The 22,300-nt window shown below is 45.8% G+C and overlaps 1 protein-coding gene across 1 annotated transcript in view; it reads left to right on the forward strand.

The window, feature by feature from the left end:
- Positions 1 to 5,085: 5,085 nt before the first annotated feature.
- NFXL2 (NF-X1-type zinc finger protein NFXL2) overlaps positions 5,086 to 22,300 on the forward strand; it is a 64,305-nt gene continuing 47,090 nt past the window's right edge. Inside the window, exon 1 of the mRNA XM_087384539.1 lies at positions 5,086 to 6,416. Within this exon, the coding sequence (XP_087240665.1) occupies positions 5,223 to 6,416 (1,194 nt within the window). The 5' untranslated portion in view covers positions 5,086 to 5,222. The remainder of the gene's footprint in view (positions 6,417 to 22,300) is intronic.

Consider the following 22,300-nt stretch of genomic DNA (forward strand, 5'->3'; position numbering starts at 1 on the left):
CACCAATAGCCTGCGAGGAGGAGTTTTCTTGATGTGGCTTCCCCTTGGAAGTGTCGTCCTGCAATGCCTTCATGGACTTCACTCAGGATTGGTATGATCTCATGAGGCATTACACGTCTTCTTAAAACCTGGTCCTTTCCCATCTTATATAGTTGTCCAACAGCAATGAGTTGATAGGGTGCAACTTTAAAAATTAGTTTTCTGGCATCCGCTGCTTTCATTTTAGGGGGTGGTATTCCTGCCATTAAGTACCCAATGATATCTCCACACCAATCTGGAACAACATCTATTTGAAATAGTGGTGCATCTGGCAGTCATCTTCTACTCCAGTGGCTTCTTCTCCCGACTTGACACGAGACATGTGATCGACAATGTAGTGTTGGGTACCTTTGTGGACCACTATTTTGAAGTTGAATTCTTGAAGCAAGAGGAGCCATCTGGTTATTCTTCCTATTGTACACGGACGGTTCACAAGATAAAGCAATGCTTGATGGTCAGTGTAGAAGACAAAATCATTTGCCAATAGATAGTGCCAAAATTTCTTAACACTATACACTATTGTTAGGGCTTCTCTTTCTGTGGTGGTATAGTTGATCTCCGCATCATTGAGTTGTCGACTAGAAAAGTAGAATGGGTAGTCTTTCTTATGTTTACCAAGTTGACAAAGCACACTCCCAATTTCATACTTGGATCCATCAGTATGAACATGAAAATCGATATCCCAATCGAGAGATATAAGGATGGGTGTTGTGATTAGGTGCCACTTTAAAAGCTCAAAGGCTTGGTCGCACTCTTCTGTCCATAAGAGTTCCACTAATAATTTGTAAAGTGGTCTGGCTATCATGGCATACCACAAGATAAATCTTTAATAATAGCCGACATGTCCCATAAAGACCTGTACGCCTTTGGAATTTGTAGGAGGAGGCAATTCCATGATGATTTTGATTTTATCCATGTCAGTTGCAATCCCATGTTGAGAAACAATGTGTCCCAAAACAACTCCATGGGTGACCATGAACTGGCATTCTGTTGGATTTAGGGAGATCCCATACTCCCTACATTTGATTAGTACTGCTTCAAGACATTTGAAGTGGTCTTTTTTGTTCGAGTGGATGCACAAATCATCCAAGAACACTTGCAAAAACTTATTCAAAAATGACTTGAAAGCTATGAACATGACTCGCTAGAATGTGGCCGGGGCATTACAAAGGCCGAATGGCATGACTCTATAGGCAAAAATACCCCATTCTATAGCAAATGATGTTTTTGATTGGTCTACAGGAGCAATTTGCACTCAGTTATAGCCACTGAAGCTATACAAGAAGCTATATATCTCGAAACCTGCCACCTTTTCCAACATTGTTTTTGTTAAGGGTAGGGGATAGTGATCCCTAATTGTGGCGACATCCACATTCTTTAAGTTTACGCATATTCTGAGCTTCTTGTTGCATTTACGCACGATGATGATGGGTGAAACCCAATCAGTGTGCTCTATTTCATAGATGAATCCGGCATCTAAGAGTTTTTCTAGTTCGTCATAAACCATGGCGCCATACTTTGGATTTGTTCGATAAGGTCCACATACCTTAGGGTGGGCACCTTCCCTTATAGGTATCATGTGTACTGCCATGTCTGATGAAATTTCTTTCATCTCCTTGTATGACCATGCTAGGCAGTCTTGGTATTCCATTAGGAGCGCTTTGAGCTTTGTTTCATCTTCCTGTCGATGTTGTTTCCCAATGAAACCTAATTTTTCTTCCTCCCCTTTAAGGGTGAGGTTTATTGTTCGAGTCTTTACCGGTCCCTCATAGATTGGAGTCTCTCCAATGCTATCAATTTGTTGAACTTCAGATTCTCTTAGTGGTCTTGGCATTGCTATGGGGACACTTCCACTTGTGTAGTTCTTGAAGTACTCGACACTTCTCGAAGATTAGCCTCTGATGGTGTTGAACTAGTCTAACATGTGCTATGTGTACTAGGTGGCATAGTATCATTAACCAATTTGTTAGGCTATTGGTGACTTTCTTTTTTTGAAGTCTCTTGATCGAGCTTCATCCGCACATGTGGCTTGTACTTTCAAAACTTCTTACGTTGGGAACTGTGGGGTATCTTTTCCACTGGTAAGGTGTTCCCAATTAAGGGTTCATTTGCTGTGCATAGTCCTTCCAGTCCCTCAGGGGACCATTCAAGAGGAGGTGGCTCAGATTTTGAGGGAGCTGGCTTTGCAAGATACAATTGGATGATCCTTGTTTGGACTTGTTCGAATTCATTGAAGTGTTCGGACTTGGCTTTTTGACGATTTCATCCTTCAGTTTTCTTGCGGGATCTTCTGCTGTGATTCAACTTTGGAGGTTCAACTTTGGGAATCTCAACCGCCATTAGGGCATGCAGAATGGCTAATTCATTGTCAAAGACTTGATCTTCAATTTGAGCATTCACAGCCCCAATTTCAAGGTCCCAAGGAAAATCTCATTCATTATGGGTATCTTCTTCATGTTCATTATTCCATCGAGGTCAACCATAAAGAATGGCACCTCTGGATCGATTAGTTCTTCATGTGTGAGTGGAGGATCTACCTGCATGATTCTAGCATCTATCTGTGAGAAGATGGGGTCTAATGAATGGCAGTTGTCAATGGTTGCCAATGTTTGTATCCAATTATTGACATTGCTTTGTGTATCGCCTGCTATGGCATGCTGTTGCAGGGGAGCTGATTTGCTTGAGATCGTCATTGAAGAGGTTTCATCCAATGCTCTAGGCACAATTCATTTTATTGCTCTTGTCCCCACATTCACCCTGACTGTGGTGTCGCGATTTTGGATTGTCAATCTATCAGTTCCCCAATCATGGAGGACTAATGCTTCACGCAACCAAGGATGTCCCAACAAGATTTGATAGGATATCTTGGGGAGATCCAAGATTGTGAATTGAAAAGCAGATTCCTGCGACTTTTGTTGACGTGCCATTCACTATTCCCAAGGGTTTCGCCTGTGAATCATCGGCAATGTGTATGTTAAAATTAGCCTTTTGCATTGGTGGGAGACCCCATTCATCGTAGAGCTCCTTGGATAGGACATTTACACCTGCTCCACCATTCACTATGGCTTGGACTTCATCATATGCCTTGTGGATCAAAGGCACAGTGATGTTACGTATGTCATCTCTCTCACCCATCCGCACAGAGATATCTTCTATCTTTTCGATAGGTGGAGGGAGATTTGCAAGTTCAATCCAGCCTTTGAAACTCTCCCAGAGATTGGGACAATTCCATAATAGGATTCCAATGGGAATTGACACAGGACAACTTAGAATGTTAGAAAGCGTGGCTCCTTCAAGTTGGCGGGACAATACATTATGTTGCGGATTTTGTTGTTGGAACAGAGGCTCAAGTACAATATCAATACTCGGTGGGGCTAAGTCAAGGATTGGATCTTGTGCTTGCTTCTCAGCCTCAAATTGAGCTTGTTCCTTGTGTACCCATTGTTGAAGTGCCTGAAATTGAGCCTTCTCCACTTTTGCATTTGGGTATGGATCTTTTTTTATTTGAGGCTCGGGTGTTGATGTGGATGAGCTTGGTTGCTCATTGCTTAGCGGAGGTAGAGGCACTTGTGCTTTCTTTTGAAGAAGTCGTCTTGATTGAATTGGAATATTAGGATCCTTGGTGGCCTCTTTTTGTTGGCGTGTAATTACATTCACAGGTTGTGATATTATGCTTGCCGACCCCAGCCCCAAACTTTGATAGTCCACCCCAATAATGCCGATTGGGACATCAGGCTTAGCCTCAATTTGTTGTGGGACCTTATTTTTCATGTGACAATCCATACAGGCATGGCCTATGCCATAATCTTTGTAGAGTGGTTGGAAAGTAGCGGGGCTACCACGATGAGGGCTCTCTACAATCTGGTGATTCTCTCCACAACCGTAGCACTTGATTGGTGCTCAATATATGTTGGGTCGAACTTGATTCGCATAGACTGGTATTAAACCTTCTGCGCCTTCCACATAGTATACTGGGTATTCAGCTTCATACTCGAATGGCGAATCCACTTCCCCGGCTTGAAGTTGTTGTATTGGAACCGCGGGAGGAGTTGGATTTGACGCTCTTGGATATGGTCATGGATTTGGATTCTTGAGTAATTGCGAGACTTGTGTCCAGACGCAAGATTCAGCCTCGGAGTTGGGGGTGCTTGTGCAAGTGCCGGTTGCTTGTACACTAGTATGGGTGCTGGTTGGTACTGTTGAGGTCGAGGCGGGTTGTTGTGCATGTTGAAGATGCAATTATTTTCATCATGGCGACCGACTGCGCAGATATGACACCACCACCTTGGTGGTGGATTTGCTTGTGCAGTGATCTTAGCTCTTAGGATCGAGCATTCATTTGCTGTATGATTGGCCATGCAATGTGGGCACCATACATTTTCTTGCTAGGGATAAGTCTGAGGTGGCGGCTGAGACAAGTGAAGCTTTTGTTCTATGGCTTGCATCATTTCTTCTTTTAGCTTCATGGTCATGGACTCTAGGCGATCTTCATTAGATATTTCGGCAGTGGACTTTGATTTTTCCTTTTTAGAGCGCTTATCTCGTGCACTGGATCTTCCACCATCACTGCTAGTGTCAGAGTCAGTCATGCCATCCTCGATGTCAATGGCTGTCGCATGAGCAGCACTGAATGTTTCGTAATTGCTAATCCTTTTCATGTCTTTGTGGATTTTCTTCCTTAGTCCTGCAATGAACCAGGCCGTGAGGTACTTAGCATCGGGGCGTGGATTACATTTGGCAATTAATCATTTCATCTTGCCCAGGTACATGCGTACATCTTCTCGGCGACCTTGTTTGAGCTTGCTTAGTTGGAGAGCGGGATCATCTTGTAGTCTCTCCGTTTGAGGATATATAGCTGCAGAAGCTTCTCGAAGAAGCTTCTTGCGGAAGCTTATGGAGCCTTAATTCGTTGCCTCGCCCCCCCTACATTAATTCGTTGCCCCCAATTAATGAATTTTTTTTTTTGGAGCATTAGGGGCCCCTATTATTATTAATCCCTTGGGGAAGGTCCAAAAATCATGGAGAAGTAAAGATTGTATATTTTTGTAAAATGCATGTATGATTCTCCCTTCTTCAGTTTCTGTTGAGTGTTAAGTGCTGTTAGAGCAGCCATAGCCAAGCTCCTTTATGAATTCTTGAGGCCAACAATCCATCGATCAGAATTCAAACTCCCTCCTCTCGCCATGAATCACAATCTCCGTAGCACTTCTCCTGGATTTGAACATTGGCCCCTTCCTTCCTGCAAATTCTCCAGCGACGACGACGACGAATCCTGTTGCAGTGACGACGTTAACGATGGTCCTTTCAGCTTGGACAATCTCGAATCCAGCATCTTTCAAGGCTATTCAGCAACGCAGCCTGCAGAAATGCCTCACGAAGGGTTTCCCTCTCCTCATCCCGCTCTCTCTAAGATCCGTGATCTCCTCGTTGCTTCCAAAATTGGAGCCATTTCTTGCCTCATCTGCTTGGAGAAAGTGCGGATTTCGGATCCCATTTGGGATTGCAAAGGTAGTTGTCATGCTGTCTACCATTTGATCTGCATTCAGGCCTGGGCTGCTGAAGCTTGCAATGCCGCTGCAGAAAGGTCTAGGATTAGATTGTCACAGGAACATTTCCCGATCGCTGCCGCGCAAGCAGCAGCTTGGCATTGCCCGAAGTGTAGAACTGAGTACCCTCGAGATCAAATTCCTCGTGAATCCAGATGTTTTTGTGGCAAAGTGGTTGATCCTCCGGTTGACCCGTGGCTTACCCCTCATTCGTGCGGTCAAATATGTGAGCGGCTCCTGCCAGAAGGTTGTGGGCATGACTGTAAGCTGCTTTGTCATCCAGGTGCATGTCCCCCTTGTCCACAGTTAGTAAAAGCGGAATGCTTCTGTGGAGCAAGAACTGACGTGCGGCGCTGTGGTCATAAACACTTCTCCTGTGGCAAAACGTGTGGCAAAGGCCTTTCGTGTGGACTGCACAAATGCCAGGATGTTTGCCATGCAGGAGCTTGTTCTCCGTGTAAAAGCCGTGGCCTGCATCGTTGTAGATGTGGTCGAGTAAAGGAGGTCCGTACATGTGCAGAGTGTGATTTCCTGTGTGACCACCCTTGTGACAAGCCGCTTCGATGTAAGAAACACTGGTGCAAGGAAGTTTGCCACTCAGGGCCATGTGGAGAGTGCGAGCTTCAAGGAAAACAGAGGTGCCCTTGTGGGAAAGTTGAATATAAGGGAATGGCATGCGATGTCACTGCACCAACTTGTGGATCGACTTGTGAGAAATGGCTGCCATGCTCACTTCACCGCTGTCAAGAGAGATGCCACTTTGGCAGCTGCAAAAGCATATGTCGAGTCGTGACTCTCAAAATTTGCCGGTGTGGGAGCTTGAAAAAAGAGGTAGTTCCTGTATTTCATAAATGCTAGCAGCTTTACTGCAAAGTATGGCTTTTTGACTTCAGGTCATACCTTCATAATAATGCCCCTTGTACATATTTGTATGATAAGTGTGCTGCTTAAAACAGCTCTTGCCAACTGTGAGCTGATCCTGGTACTAGATTCTGCTTAGGAGAGTTCATGGAATGAATTGTTCAAGCACTAAATTTCTCAACTACAGCATGCATGCTAGTGGCTTACGACTGTATTCACGCCACTAGCATACTGAATGCAATTATAACGCTGGAGTTTAGCCTGCTAATGAGTACAGGAAAGAGATGGGGATTGTGTGACAAGACAAGAACGATGTATGTGTATAAAATATGAAGCTATATGGTAGCCAGTAGTCATGCTTCCATGAAAACTCCACAAGCTAAAGGCTAATATCCAGAAGCTAAAATGGATACAACGGATTTCCTTTATATAGCCTAGTGGTGGGCTGACCTGGGTTCTATTGGGGCCAACCTGTCAAACAGGAGGTCCAGTAGATGTTCTGTTGAGATCTCCAACGCTGGAAGATGCTCTAGCTCTTTGTGCTCTGCTAAACGACCTTAGGAGACCTTCAAGGTTGGAAATCATCACTTTGGGAGGCCCTGTCAAACAGCTCGTCCAATAGACAATGATCTACCTCTCTTTGATCGTCGCAATAGTGAGGTCTCCAAAACTGGAAGATGCTCTAACTCTTTGTGCTTTGCCAAATGGCCTCCAAGGCATTACTTTGGGACGCCCTAAATAGCCTATAGGTACCTTCAACCGGCCTAGAGACTGCTAATCTGTCTAGTTCTGCTTTCAATGTCCGTTGAGTGCAGCATGTATGGAGCAAAATGTGAAGATAGTGGGAGAGAAGGAAGGAGTATCACTTGCGGCTTTCTCACATACACAATGGGGGAATACACATAAAGGTGGAGACTGAAAACAGTTTTCCTCTTCTTAGTTGTGTAAGCCAAAAAAACTCTAGTACAAAGAAATAGAAGAACCTTATATGTGGGTCTCAAACCAAACTCAGCTAACTAAGGTGGCATACTAACTGAGCCACGAACTAGAGTAGCACATAAGGATAGCTGTCATTCAGCTATTATTCATGGGCGGTGTACCAACCGCATCTGCAGCTAACAAGTCGGTGACATAAATGCACAACAGTCACCCTGGCATATCACGAGTGGAGCTCGATATCTCAACACTCTCCCTCGAGCTCAATCCCAAGTGTATCCATGCAAGTGTATCTGAACCCCAGCCTCATAAAATAGTCAATACTGCAATGTGGACTTCACATATCTGAGTATGCGTCTAGCCGCATCCAAATGCGGTTTCCTTGGAGCCTGCATAAACTGACTTACCAATCCAACAGCATAGCTCAAATCTGGCCTGGTAATAGTCATATAAATTAAACTTCTTACTATGCGTCTATACATAGTAGGGTCTTCTAGAAGCTCCCCTGCATCTGCGCTCAGCTTCACATTCTGCTCCAAAGGAACTGAAATAGGCTTATAACCTGTCATTCCATATTTGGACAGCATGTCCAATTCATACTGCCTCTGCAAGAGCTGTATCCCACTTGGTGATCTAATCATCTCAATGTCCAAGAAATAACGCAGCTCTCCTAAATCCTTCATCTCAAACTTCTGCTTCAATAGCATTTTCACATGAAGGATATCTTCATCACTATCACCTGTGATGATCAAATCATCAACATAAATGACAAGCAGCATAATACCTTTCTCTGTTTTTCTCACATAAAGTGAGAAATCTGCCTTGGAAATCTGAAAGCCAATAGTGACAAGATACTGTCCTATCTTGTCAGACCATGCTGTAGGTGCTTGCTTCAAGCCATATAAGGCTTTCTTCAACCTACAAACCAACTCAGGATGAACATCATGAACATAATCTGGTGGTTGCTCCATAAAGACCTCTTCTTGCAAATCACCATGCAAGAAGGCATTCTTTACATCCATCTGATGTAAAGACCATCCGTTTGATGCAGCCATAGCAATGATTGCTCTTACGGTTGCCATCCTTGTAACCGGACTGAATGTTTCTTCATAATCAATGTCAAATGTTTGTGCATATCCCTTGACAACTAACCTTGCCTTGTATCTGTTCACAGAACCATCTGCATTGTGCTTCACCTTATAAACCCACTTACAGCCAATTGCATTCTTGTCTTTAGGCAAAGGCACCAATTCCCATGTAGCATTTGCTTCCAAGGCATCCATTTCTTCATCCATGGCTTTCTCCCATTTTTCTTTTCCCATGGCTTGCTCAAAAGAAGTGGGTTCTGGTTCCTGTATCACTTTGACCATATAGGCATAGTGAATGGCTGTAAATCCATCATATTTTAGTCTATCCACAGGATACCTAGCTCTAGTAGACTTGCGCAAAATAGGCTCACTTCCAGGTGCTCTCAAAACATTCCTGGTCTTCCTTACTCCAGGTGTAACAACAGAAGAAATACCCAACTCATCATCAATGCTCTGTTCTGAGTCACTGGATTCACCATCCACATAAGAGTGATCTGCATTCACATCAAACATGGGCTGATCTATCTTCTCTTTTCCTTTTCGTGATACCTGCATACCACTATCTGCATTGCTTTGAGGAGATTCTCCTGATCTCAATCTGCCTGTTCATGGCGAAGTATGTGAACCACTGCTAGAGGACACTGCAGGTCCACTAATATTTTGTGATTGCTGCTGTGAATTCTGTGCAGCATTACCATTTTGTGCATTTACATCATCAATCACATTTACTGGTTTATACCAGCTGCTCATCTCATAAAAAACAACATCTTTGCTCACTGTAAACTTACGAGTAGAAGGGTTATAGCATCTATACCCTTTCTGCTGTAGAGAATAACCAATAAAGATGCACTTCTCAGCTTTTGGATCCAACTTGGACCTCAACTCATCTGGCACATGAACATAGGCAATGCAACAAAAAATTTTCAAATGAGAAATATCTGGTTTCCTACCAGTATACATCTTCTCTGGCGTCATGCCATGTATTGCTGTAGTGGGAGTCCTGTTCATTATGTAAACTGCTGTAGCAACTGCTTCAGCCCAATAATAATCTGGGAGGTCTTTTTCATTTAGCATGGCCCGAGATACCTCTCCAATATGCTTGTTTTTCCTTTCTGCAAGTCCATTTTGTTGTGGGATATGACTGCATGAATATTGTTGCTTTATGCCATGCTCCTGTAGGAACCTTGCAAACTCATTTGAGAGGTACTCTCTCCCTCCATCTGACCTTAGGCATTTTATTTGCAGGCCTGTTTCTTTTTCAGCCATAGCTTTAAAAGCTTTGAAATGCCCAAACACTTCACTTTTCTTTTTCATAAAATGTACCCAAACTTTTCTGCTGTAGTCATCAATAAAAGTGACAAAATAATGACAGCCTCCAATAGATGCAGCTTTAGTAGTCCACACATCAGAGTGGATTAATTCCAATGGCTTCTTACTCTCTTGAACATGTCTAGGAAATGGTTTCCTTGCCTGTTTTCCAAATTGACAGGCTTCACATACCTTATGCATTTCTGCAACCTTGAATTTAGGCAATCCTGCAACAATATTTTGGGCCTGCATTGATTTAAGTCGTTGTACATTAACATGACCAATGCGTTTATGCCAGATATCAATATCTGCAACTACACCGGTCCCATGTGCAAACATTGCTGCACTCAATTCAGGCATGTCTGCATCCAATGTAAACATCTTGTCCTTCTTCTTTTCTTTTGCTATCAAGCGACCATTATTTTTCATATCCTCAACAAAGCATCCATGAGGATTAAATCTGACCTGCAAGCCCTGCTCAATCATTTGACCAACAGAAACCAGGTGCTTGGTGATATTTGGGACATGAAATACATCAGACAGGTATTTCTTTTTTCCATCATGCATAGACAAAGGAATTTTACCAATCTGCACAATAGGATGTGCAGTATCATCACCAGTCTTCACAAATCCTGGTCTTTCCATTTTCCTTGCATTCTGCATCCATTCTGCATGACCTGTCATGTGGTTTGACGCACCTGAGTCAACATACCACACATCATTACTTTCTTCTGTACTTGTCACAGAATTGGTCATGTGCTGCATCATAAACAAATGCTCATTTCTGTCATCACCCTGTCTACTAGAGGATGCATAATTGCCTTGCTGCAATTTTCCATTCATAATGTCATTCTGCTTTTTGTAGTAGTCTTTAGTCATATGACCCATTTTACCACAATAGTAGCATTCAACATTGCTGTTTGCATTTTGGCCTCTCTGCCATCCACCACGACCTCTTTGGCTCCCCCTACCTCTAGAGTTACCACATCCTCCTCCAAAGGACTGGTTTTCTTGAGTTTGCTGCATATTCTGATTTCTACCACGGCCTCCTGATCGGCCTCCTCTTCCTCGGCCTCTTCCTCTGCCTCTACCTCTTCCAGCATTTGAGTAGAAGACAGTTTCTTTTGAAGTTCCTCCTGAAGAAGATGCACCACCATTTCTCTGCTCTTCAGAAATTAGGAGAGCAAACAACTCCTCAAAATCAGGAAATTTTTCACGGACGGCAATGGATGTCCAGAATTGTGCATAATCCTTTCCTAGACCATTCAAGGTTACAGAAAGTAGATCATCATCTTCCACTGGCGACCCAATGGAAGCAAGTGCATCTGCAGTTTTCTTCACCTTCATGTGGTAGTCATTGATGCTCATATTTTCTCTCTGCACATTGTGCAACTCCTGCTTGAGCTGCATTTTCCAGGCTTGTGTATTTGTGCTGTACATTTTTGTCAAAGTATCCCATGCCTCCTTTGGCGTACTTGCATCCTGAATATGCACAATCATAGAATCCGAAATACTGATAGACAGCCAGTACATGACTTTTCTGGCCCTCTCATGCCATCCTTTAAATGCCTGCATTTCCTGTTGATTGGGAACATTCGGAAGAACTGGTTCTTCTTCGTTTCCTGTAATGAACTCCCAATAGCCTTTTCCCATAAGGAAATTCGTCATTCTAAACTTCCATGCTTGGAAGTTGTTCTTGTCAAGCTTTTCAGTGACAATCTGTGAAAGAGAATCAGACGCCATTACAGAACACTGCAAAATATTCTGTCACTGCAAAAAACACAGCTTCTGCCTCACAAGGGCAAATCTGCAAAACTGACGAAAGTGGTATCTGACCACACAGTCACTTCCTAGTGACGATTTTGCATCAACAGGCAATAAGGATGATTCTGCAACTCCCAGTATCTCTGCGCACAGGCATACGATGTAATCTCTGCGGCAACTTTTTACCGACCTGCGGAGCAGTGGTCGCACAGCAAAAACAGGGCCTTTTTCTCAGTGCTTGCGGAGAACTTCCGCCTCCAAAACGGGCCCCGAAATGGCCTCGAATCAAAAAAATAAAGTCACCCGAGCTTTGCCCTTTCCCGTGGCATATATTGTCCTCTCGCCACATCGCGAAGGGCGTCTCAATCTGAGACAATGCGCTCTTGCACTTTTTGGCTATGCTACCTGCAGAGATTTGCTCCCAAACTCGAAAAAGGAAAGCAGCACTAGTCCTCTTATCAGGACACCGCGAACTTGGTTTGCTTTCTTGAGCTCCTTACCACAAACCAGGCTCTGATACCATGTGAAGATAGTGGGAGAGAAGGAAGGAGTCTCACTTGCGGCTTTCTCACATACACAATGGGGGAATACACACAAAGGTGGAGGCTGAAAACAGTTTTCCTTTTCTTAGTTATGTAAGCAAAAAAAACTCTAGTACAAAGAAATAGAAGAACCCTATATGTGGGTCTCAAACCAAACTCAGCTAACTAAGGTGGCATACTAATTGAGCCACGAACTAGAGTACATAAGGATAGCTGTCATCCAGCTATTATTCATGGGCATTATTGATGGGCGGTGTACCAATCGCATCTGCAGCTAACAAGTCGGTGACATAAATGCACAACGGTCACCCTGGCATATCACGAGTGGAGATCGATATCTCAACACAAAATTAGCCAGTGGTCATGCGAGTACTGAGTGACATGATCCATTGCTTCTACTCTGCCACAAATACATACCATTGACCGTAGAAACAAGTGTAGATATGAATCCTATCTTCGTATGCATGCTTACGTTGTCGGGGTGTTAGGGTCAATGCCCCCTTCGCTTCTTGCTCTGCCTCCTCCTCACCCCTTCTGCCTCTCCATCGCCTTCTCTCCCGCCCCCTCCTCTGTCTCTCCCCCTTCTCCGCTTCCGCCTCCTCCATCGCGACCCCCCTCCCTGGCTGTGTGGGAACCTCCCCCGCTCCCCTTGGCTGTTTGCGCAGCTCTAGGGCGGTGCCTAGGCTGCGCCTACTGCATGCCTAGCTGGGCAGCCCGCGCTTCCCAGGCTTGGCCTTGTGGGCTGGGCTGGGTGCCAAGAGAACCCGGGCTCCAAAGGCAGCTGCCTCGGCCTCCTAACCGGCCCTAGCTCTCCTTGGGTGGTGTGCGGCACCTTTGAGGCTTCCCCTCCCCCTTGAAGTTGCTGTGAGAACAGTCCCGGGCTGGTTGCTCCCCATCCAAAGTTTCTGTTCTTCAGAAGTACGCTTTAGATGCCCTCCTGCTGTTTGGAAAAGCCTTCAGCCTCTTGGTGGTTCTCCGACGCGGCTCTTCCACCCTCTTTCTTGTTGGAATGGTCACCTCCCCATCTGTAAGCCCCCAAATGAGGAGAGCGTGGGGGAGGGAGACCTAGGGTAGGATGTGCCCAAGAGGAAAAGAAGAGAGGGGGCTGCCACATGGGAAGCACCTCACAGCAAAGTACATGGGCAGGTCTATGGCCTGCAAGCAGGGCTGGCAGGTGGCAGGACAGCAGCAGCAAAGGGGCTGGACCCTGCATGGAACAAAGGGCCAGCAAAGGGCCCTAAATAGGGCTGGATAGGCAGCCAACTAGCCAACCAACTGGTCGGTTGGTTAGGGCTGCTACAGACCAGCCAGTCGGCCCATTTAGGGCTGGCTGGTCGGTTGGTTCAAGGGGGCCTTGAGTCCTATAAAAGAGGCCTTAGGCCTCATTTCATCATCCAACATCCAGCAGGAAAGGAGCAGACAGGAGCAGCCAGAGCCACTCCCTTGGGCCTCACACTGGGGGTGAAGGAGAGTGGAAGGTGAGCTGCAGATTGAGCTCCCTAGAGGCTGGACCTTGGCTGTCTTCTAGGGCAGCAAGGGGTTGTGATCATCATCATCTTCTGGAGCAGCCATTCACAAGCAGGTTGGAGCAGTGGAACAGTTATCTTGGAGCCTACATTCAGGAGGACCAAGGGGACTTGTGTGCTGCAGACAAAGCTTGGCAGGGGCTGCCCACCTAGGCTGATTCTCAGGCAGTAAGGTGGAGAAGAACACACTGGACGGAAAGTCTACAGATGCTCGAGGTGGAGCACGTGGGCTCGAGTCTAGAGATAGCCGGCAGATAGGAGAAGGACCTTGTGGTTAGATCAGAGGACCACACCATTGGTGGGACTCTGGATCTCTCTCTTTTGTATTGTGTCCATAGTTTTGGACGGAAATATATAAGTTTTGGTGTCTTCTATATCTGGCTGGTTCATTGTCTATTGATGAGTCTGCACACCTATTTTATGAACATTAAGTAAAGAAGTTTGTAATTCCACACCCCACACCACACCGTGTGAGCTCCTGGGCATTACTATAAGTCTTCCGTTGTGTGTACCCTCTGTTGTGTCATTTCTAACATTTCTTTCCCCTTCCTTTCTTGCAACAGGTGGTTTTATTGCATAATCTTGGAGTAGAAGTTCCTTGGTGGTGACCTTGGTCTGGCCAGAGGGCTCTTATGTCAGCACCCTCGAATCCCACAATTGTCAAAGTCCTTCTCTCTCCGGAAGATAAGCAACAGGTTGAAAAAGCAATTCAATCACTGCAGGAAAAAGCAGTGGTAGGCAAGATTGTGGGCCTTACTCCTACGAGGGTCGTGACTGGATCTAGAGCTTAGCACTGAAAGGTGACCATGTCCAAGAGGTCACCATCTATGGTAGGGGAGTCTTTCGCCTACAGCTACGCTCACTGGAGACTAGCCTGACCTTGTGGAGCAAAGCCTGATCTTCCTTGGCCTGCACTTAGTATATCTTTTCCCTTGGTACCATGGATTTACGGTGGAGGATACGGGCATGACACACCGTGTACCCCGCTTTCCGGCGATGCTCCGCTTTTCGAGGATCGTGAGAGAGTACAGAGCCATTCTCCCGTCCATTGGTTGAGCTTTTGGCGTGTTGGAGTCCCCAATCGGACGCAGCAGCCACGGTTGTGGCGGACACAACAGCTGCGGTAGTGGCGGATGACGGGGTGCTCAGACTCCGGCTAGTGGTGGAGTGCTCTGAGTCGCTCCTAGAGGAGATCTACCTCAAGACACTATACGGGGGGAGCTATGCCAGAGGGTAGAGATCTCAGGGCTTCCGGGGCCAGTGTCGTCGATGCCGAATGATGGGGCACGTGGCACGGGATTGCCCTAGAGAGCCCTGGAGATTGGGACTGTGGAACTATCTTGAGGTCCCCAATGCATACCCTCTGTCCCTGGAGATGACTGGGCTGATTCTACAGCCTTTCAAAGGGAGCTCTATTGGCTCCCATCCCCATCCGTTTTTGGGGCTTCACTTCGCATCCACTGGAGAGGAGCAGTGGACTCCGTCTTTATTTGACTGCATGATGAGTAAGCAGATGTATCACACGATGGAGTAGTGGCTCGCTTCAGTTGGTTAGAAGGTAGACTCGAGTCAGCTGGCATTGCTGACACTTCACAGGTTATGTAGGAGTTTCAAGGGCTTTGTGATGACAGTCACTGCGGGGCATGTTAAATTACACGGCGCATGGGAACAAAAACTGAACAAAGAATAGAGAGTACACAGCAAACTGGAGAGGAACAAACTTTTCCTTCAATACTGATGTAGTACAAATGATGGCTCCGTCCACCCGTGCGCTCCCAGAGTGGAGCTTAGATGGCAATCTAGACAGATACTAGGTGAAGAGCTACTAGCTGGAAGATCTGATCTGATCTGAACTGATCTGATACAATGGACTGGGGAGGTCGCCTCTTTATAGCTATGAGGGCAGTAGTTGGATCAACGTAGTCGGTGGAGCCGACCAGTCGTCCATGGAATATTCCCTATACCGTCGCCTCAGGGGCTCCTGCCCCCGAACCCCCTCCAGGGGGGCCAATGGCCCCTTGGGACCCCCAGGCCCTAGCAAGAATAAGGGGCTCCCACACAATCACCTTTCTACCATCAATAGTCTCATTGATAGACCTCATCTGACATGCAAGTCAGGATCCATCTAGTGTCCCGGGCTCACACATGGCTTCTCCTCATATGGGGGTCTTACAACTTGAGCACCTTGGACCACTGGTGGTTACCAAGAGGGTGGGGCATTGAGCATATCTAACAGGATAGAGAACCAAGCATTTCACGTTCAAAGAACTTGGCCCTTTACTGTTGCAGGAGGAGGCTCGAGAGAAACCGTTTAACCAATCGGACGAGAAAGACCTTGTGGTGAGGGACAAGCCTTGCAAAGGCAAGTACAAGGATTCCATGACCAACGAGACCGAGGACACAAAGAAGATGAAATGTTTCCCCCCCTCAATGTCCACTCGTAGGTGAACTACCTTCTCGGCCCAATGTCACGTCTCTGAAGATGACCCTGAAGGTGATCCTTCTCGAGTGCCTTGGTGAAGATATCTACTCCATTTTGCTCTGTTGGATAGTAGACCAATTCCACTATCCTGTCCTCGATCAAATCACGCACATAGTGATACTGAATCTCTATATGTTTTGTGCGCGCATGAAACACTGGATTTTTAGCAATGGCCATGCAACTTTGATTGTCGCACCTCAGCACAGTTACCTCATCCTCTTGCACTCCCATGTGCCATAAGATCCTCCTCAGCCACACTGCTTCACATGCAGCAAAACATGCTGCCTTGTACTTAGCCTCGGTAGAAGACAATGCCACTGTTGGTTGTTTCTTATTGATCCAAGAGAAGATACCTGAACCTAAAGAGAAACAATATCCAGACACTGATTTCCTGGAATCAACATCTCTAGTCCAATCTGAGTCACAATGACTAGCCAAGGAAGTGCCCGTACCATAGGTGATGCCATAATCAAGAGTGCCCTTCACATACCTGAGCACCCGCATCCCTGCATTCCAATGATTCTCCTGGGGCTTATTGGAGAACTTTCTCTTGGGATGCATTAAATTCTTTGCCCCTAGGCACAATGTGTGCACTAGGCCCTTGGCCTTAGACCTACCTAGTCTGGTGCTATCATCCCTCACCTAGGACCTTGACATTAAATCCCTCCCGATCATTTACATGAAGCGCAAACACATATATTACAGAGATAGATCCTTTAAGGGAAATGTCGACTGATTCTTCCGAGGTCATGCTACCTCGGCTAGAGCGTAACAATCCTTCCCTCTTCAGACATTAGCGTCCTCGATGATAAAATCTGGGAACACTCTCCGCAACTGATATACGGATTCCCAGGTAGCTTCGGATAGAGGCTGACCATGCCATGCAACCAACACTGTGGGTATCTTCCGATTTCGTATTTGCATTGTTCCTCGGTCCAGGATTCTTGTTGCTTTGCGCCTTGCAATATCCTCTATCTCCTGAAACAAAACCACACCTTCGATTAGTGAGTCACCAGTATGCAAAATTTTTTTTAAGCGCGAAACATGAAAAACCGGGTGCACCTTACACCCCTGTGGCAATTCTAATTTATCGGCTACACTGCCTATTCTCTTTAGAATTAACCACGGCCCACAGTATCGAGGTGATAACTTAGCACACTCTCCTGAAGTCAGCGACTTCGAGTGCGAAGGAACTCTGAGAAAAACTTTTTCTCCTTCCTTAAATACTCTTATAGACCGGTTTTCATCCGCATACACCTTGGCTCTATCCATAGCCTGGCGGATATTAGCTCTCGCAAGTGCTAGCATCTCCCGCATATGAACTACAAAGTTCGCGGCACTAGGCACTTTCTGAGGTACTCCAACTATAGTTGGATTGGCTGGTCTATAACCATAGTTCAGTTCAAACGGACTGAACCCAGTAGAGAAATGTTTTCTATCATTGTAAGCAAACTCCAACAATGGCAACCACTTTCCATTTTTATTCGATCATTCAATCCAAATATGAAATCTTTCACTTGGATTGATTGAGGCAGGGGTTCGTCAACCTTCATTACACTCTCTCGAAACTTATCAGTGTATTCTGCCACTGATAAATTTCTCTGACGAAGGTTCCTATATTGATCCCAAGCTCGGGATGCTTCGTCAGGAGGTAAGAAGTGTTTCCTGAACTCTCTTTTAAACCCCTCCCAGGTAGTGGATGCTATACCATCTTTTTGTTGTTTAATCCACCACCGATCCGCTGCCTCACTAAACATGTGGGTGGCCTCACGGATCTTCTTGATGTCATTTCTGATTTCACAAATGGCGAACGCCTCGTCCCATTTGTGTAACTAGGTCTCAATGACATCGGAGCTACGGTCGTTCATCCGACCAGAATACTTTTCCGGTCTGTAATTTGCAATATTTGGCACTTTAGCCTTCCTAGGCTCGACCGTATGAACGCTAGACTCCGGTTCCATTGGAGCCTTTCCCTTCTCCTCTCGAGAAGGTTTGGCAGACATACTATGTATCGCTCTCCTAAGCTCGGACTGCCTTGCATTGGCCTGTAATTGCTGTGCTAACAACTGTTGCAAGGCATCCTCCAGCAATGCAATCCTGCCAGATAAAGTGTGAGCCACTGGGCGCGATCCCTGCTGGGTCGGCCGGACTCCCGATTCACCAGGGTCCCTCCTGGAAGCCCCTTCTTCTGCTTCCATTCTGTTCAATGGGTGTTTTGTTCTGTTTGATTTTTTTTTTTTTAATTTTTTAATTTTATAAACACCACTAGAAAGCTGTATTTACTAACTGACACAATTCAGTGTACTAACAGTCTGACACAATTCCCTATACTAGGGAATCCCTGCAATCCCACATTCACACCGATCAGGCATTTAACACAGGCATATATCTCAGATGGCGCTTTTCCCTATACTAGGGAATTTCCTGCAAACTGACTCTGATCGAAGCACACAGGCATATGCACAGGCATAATCTGTCCCTGCTACAACATTAACGCCTCATGCAAGCTGATTACTCTTAAGATCCTGTCTATGAACGTAAAGCATCACCCCACTAAATCGAGGAGAAAAAAAAACAACACGAAAATAATGGAGGTCGAAGAGAGCTCCTTGGTCGTTAACGAAACACGAAAATAATGGAGGTCGAAGAGAGCTCCCTGGTCGTTAACGAACAGCCACACTCCCCTTTTGTTCCATGCAATTCCAGTCAACAACCTGTCGTACTCCTGCAATCAGTCTTCAGTTACAGTTGATGTACAGGCTGCGGGCCACCAGCCTGTTCTGCCACGCCGTTCGACCAATTTGTCCGTTGAATTAGTTGGACCAATTGGTCTCCCGCTCACAAACTGCTGCAATCCGTTCCACTCCTTCCCTTGGGCTTTCTATTGATCTACTCACCCACAAAATCCCGACGTCGAAAGACCATCGAGGAACCTTCCGCTCCAACAACAGCTTCAACGCCTGCGCATGTCACCGCTCCTACGTTCGACGACCCGTTTGCGTAGGCCACCGTTGAACGACTAGCGCACTTCTGTCTGATTTCGTTGTAGCTGCGGGACCGCCACCAATCCTTCGTTTCCTAATTCGTGGACGTCGCCGATTACCAGCCGTTCCACCCAGGCTCCAGACCCGCTGTCCGCCACTAACTTACGGGACCCCCAAACTCCAGCCACAATTCAGAAGCCTCCGTCAGCAAGCCTCCGTTCGTCACGTCGCAGCATCACCCGGTCAGTCCGTCGATTGGCGCTCAGATCGTTCGACGATTCAGCTCTCTATCGTTCACGTGAAGGTCACCGTTGGGCGACTCGCCACCAACGCTCCACGCCTTTCCACTGCGTTGCAATTCTACAATACATTTGACGAAACGCACGAAGCCATCTCCCTCCACTTCGTAGCCTTTGCTCTGATACCAATTGTCAAACACATTGATCTAATTCTCTACTTCATATCACGGGAGTAGCACCATGTATATCCTCCCAGCCATATCTCGCTGAAGCTAACAAGCAGACAGAGATCTTCATTCAAAATTTCACGTGAATAATTCCCTTCTCTTGCCTCTCTAGCCTCAGCAAGCCCCAATTCCCTAGATAGATCTAGATGCCACATGTCATCCATATAGGGCCTTCCTAATGCAATATTTCACCCCTCTCTTGGGATGCATTAAATTCTTTGCCCCTAGGCACAATGTGTGCACTAGGCCCTTGGCCTTAGACCTACCTAGTCTGGTGCTATCATCCCTCACCTAGGACCTTGACATTAAATCCGTCCCGATCATTTACATGAAGCGTAAACACATATATTACAGAGATAGATCCTTTAAGGGAAATGTCGACTGATTCTTCCGAGGTCATGCTACCTCGGCTAGAGCGTAACAACCAACTTCCTGTACCTCCCAATGTCTCCTGGTGGTGAGGCATCCTCCATAGACAATCTCGCATTTACCTCCATAGTTGTAGCTATCTCCTTGCACTCGGACATACCAAATGCCTTCAAGATCTCCCTTGCATATTTTTGCTGAGATGAAGATCTTGCCTGGCTCTTGCCAGATCTCAATCCCCAAACAGTAGTGCATCAAGCCTAAGTCTGTCATCTCAAACTCCGTGCTCAACGCCTTTCTAGTCTGCTGGATCATGTCTTCATAGTCACCTGTAATAAGGAGATAATCCACATATAGAACAATAATAGCAAATTTTTCACCTTTCCTGTACACATATAAGTTAGCATCTAAGGCACATCTTTTGAAGTTTAATTTATGAAAGAATTTGTCTATCCGTTGGTACCATGCTCTTGGGGCCTGTTTCAGCCCGTACAGAGCCTTCTTCAGCTTACATACCTTGTTCTCAGAATGGGGGGCCTCAAACCCAGGTGGCTGAGCCACGTACACCTCCTCGAGGTCACCATTCAAGAATGCTGATTTAACATCCATTTGATAAACTGGCCACTTTTTATGAGCAGCCACCGATAGTACTATGCGAATAGTGGTCATTCTGGCAGTTGGAGCGAAAGATTCCTGAAAATCAAACCCTTCAACCTGCAAAAATCCTTGTGCAACCAATCTGGCTTTGTACGTTTCCAAAGTCCCATCGGCCTTGTACTTTACCTTCCAAACCCACTTGGTGCCAATAACCTTTTTGTTAGGTGGTCGATCTACGAGCTCCCAAGTTTCATTCTTCATGATGCTGTCATATTCTACTTGCATAGCATTTTTCCAATCTCGGTCTGCAAGTGCTTCCTCCAAACTCGCAGGCTCCTTTACTTCTACAATAATCTCAGCCATCAAGGCCATATTGACTATGTGAGCAGAAGCCCTTCTTTGCTCCTCGATTCTCTGAGACCGCCTTGGTCCATCTGCATACTGCTCAACAGACGTAGGCATCTGGTTATCATGGTCGTAGAGCTGCCTTACCCATCGCGGCAATGGCTTTTCCGGTGGTGTAACAACAGGTTGGTGACTTATACCTTCATCATCTGATATTTCCTCCTCCTTTATAGCTCTTGGGACAGATCCATAGTGAATTACCTCTTCGCTTGATGATAAAGTGGAAGAGCTTTTCTCTGCCTCCACTGCATGTGGCTGCTCCGTGAACACCACATCGCGGCTTGCTATGATCTTCTTTGCCTCTTGGTCATACAACTTATAGGCTTTCTTCTCATCACAATAGCCTAAGAAGATACATTTGGTGCTTTTTGGTTGTAGCTTGTTTCTCTCTTTGTCTGGTACATGCGCATAGCATTCACACCCAAACATTCTGAAGTGGGAGATAGATGGCTTCTTACCACTGTAAGCCTCATGTGGTGTTTTACCTTTGAGTGCCTTTGTATAGCTGCGATTAAGGATGTAAACCGCAGTATTGACAGCCTCAGCCCAAAAGTGGTTTGGCAGTCCAGCACCTTTCAACATACACCTCCGTGGTCCGCATTTGGCGTTCAACAACCGAATTTTGCTGAGGTTCAATAACTTAATTTTGCTGAGGCGTATGTGGTGTCGTCGTTTGTCGCTTGATCCCTTTGCTCTTGCAAAAATCTCCAAACTCTGTAGAAACAAACTCACCACCACCATCCGATCTAATTTTCTTCACTTTTCTCCTTGTTTCATTTTCAACAAGTTGTAGCCATTCTTTAAATTTACCAAAAGCTTGAGCGTTTTCGTGAAGAAAGTACACCCACATCTTCCTACTATAGTCGTCGACAATCAATAAAAAATAGGAAGATCCCCCCAAGGCCTGTGTAGGCATCTTACCACACAAGTCAACATGCACTAACTCTAGAGGAGCGTTTGCTCTATTCTTGCTTTCTTGTGGGAATGCCTTTCTCTGTTGCTTGCCCATCATGCAAGCTTCACACGGTTCTTTGATTTCTGTGACTGCAGGTAAGTGAGCAACCATACCTTGCTTCTGCATCTCCTTCAGCATTGCAAATCTGATGTGGCCGAATCTTTCATGCCAAAGTCTACTTGTACCCACTCCAGCGGTGGCTGTAAGAGCACTTAGCTCATACAGGTTGTTCCTCCTTACTCCTGTGCCAACAAGATTGCCTGCACTATCCAGAATTTTTGCTCCTGTTGTTATGCTCTAGCCGAGATAGCATGACCTCGGAAAGATCAGTGGGCATTTTCCCTTAGATGACCGACTTTTGTAATATTTTATGTGCGTAAATAAAATGGTCAAGGGAAGTAACTGCCAAGGTCCTAGGTGAGGGTGTATTGGCAT

The sequence above is a fragment of the Dipteris shenzhenensis genome, chromosome 14, assembly GCF_047967505.1.
Source record: "Dipteris shenzhenensis isolate YYH24624 ecotype China chromosome 14, Dip_SZ_1.0, whole genome shotgun sequence".
Classification (NCBI taxonomy): domain Eukaryota; kingdom Viridiplantae; phylum Streptophyta; class Polypodiopsida; order Gleicheniales; family Dipteridaceae; genus Dipteris; species Dipteris shenzhenensis.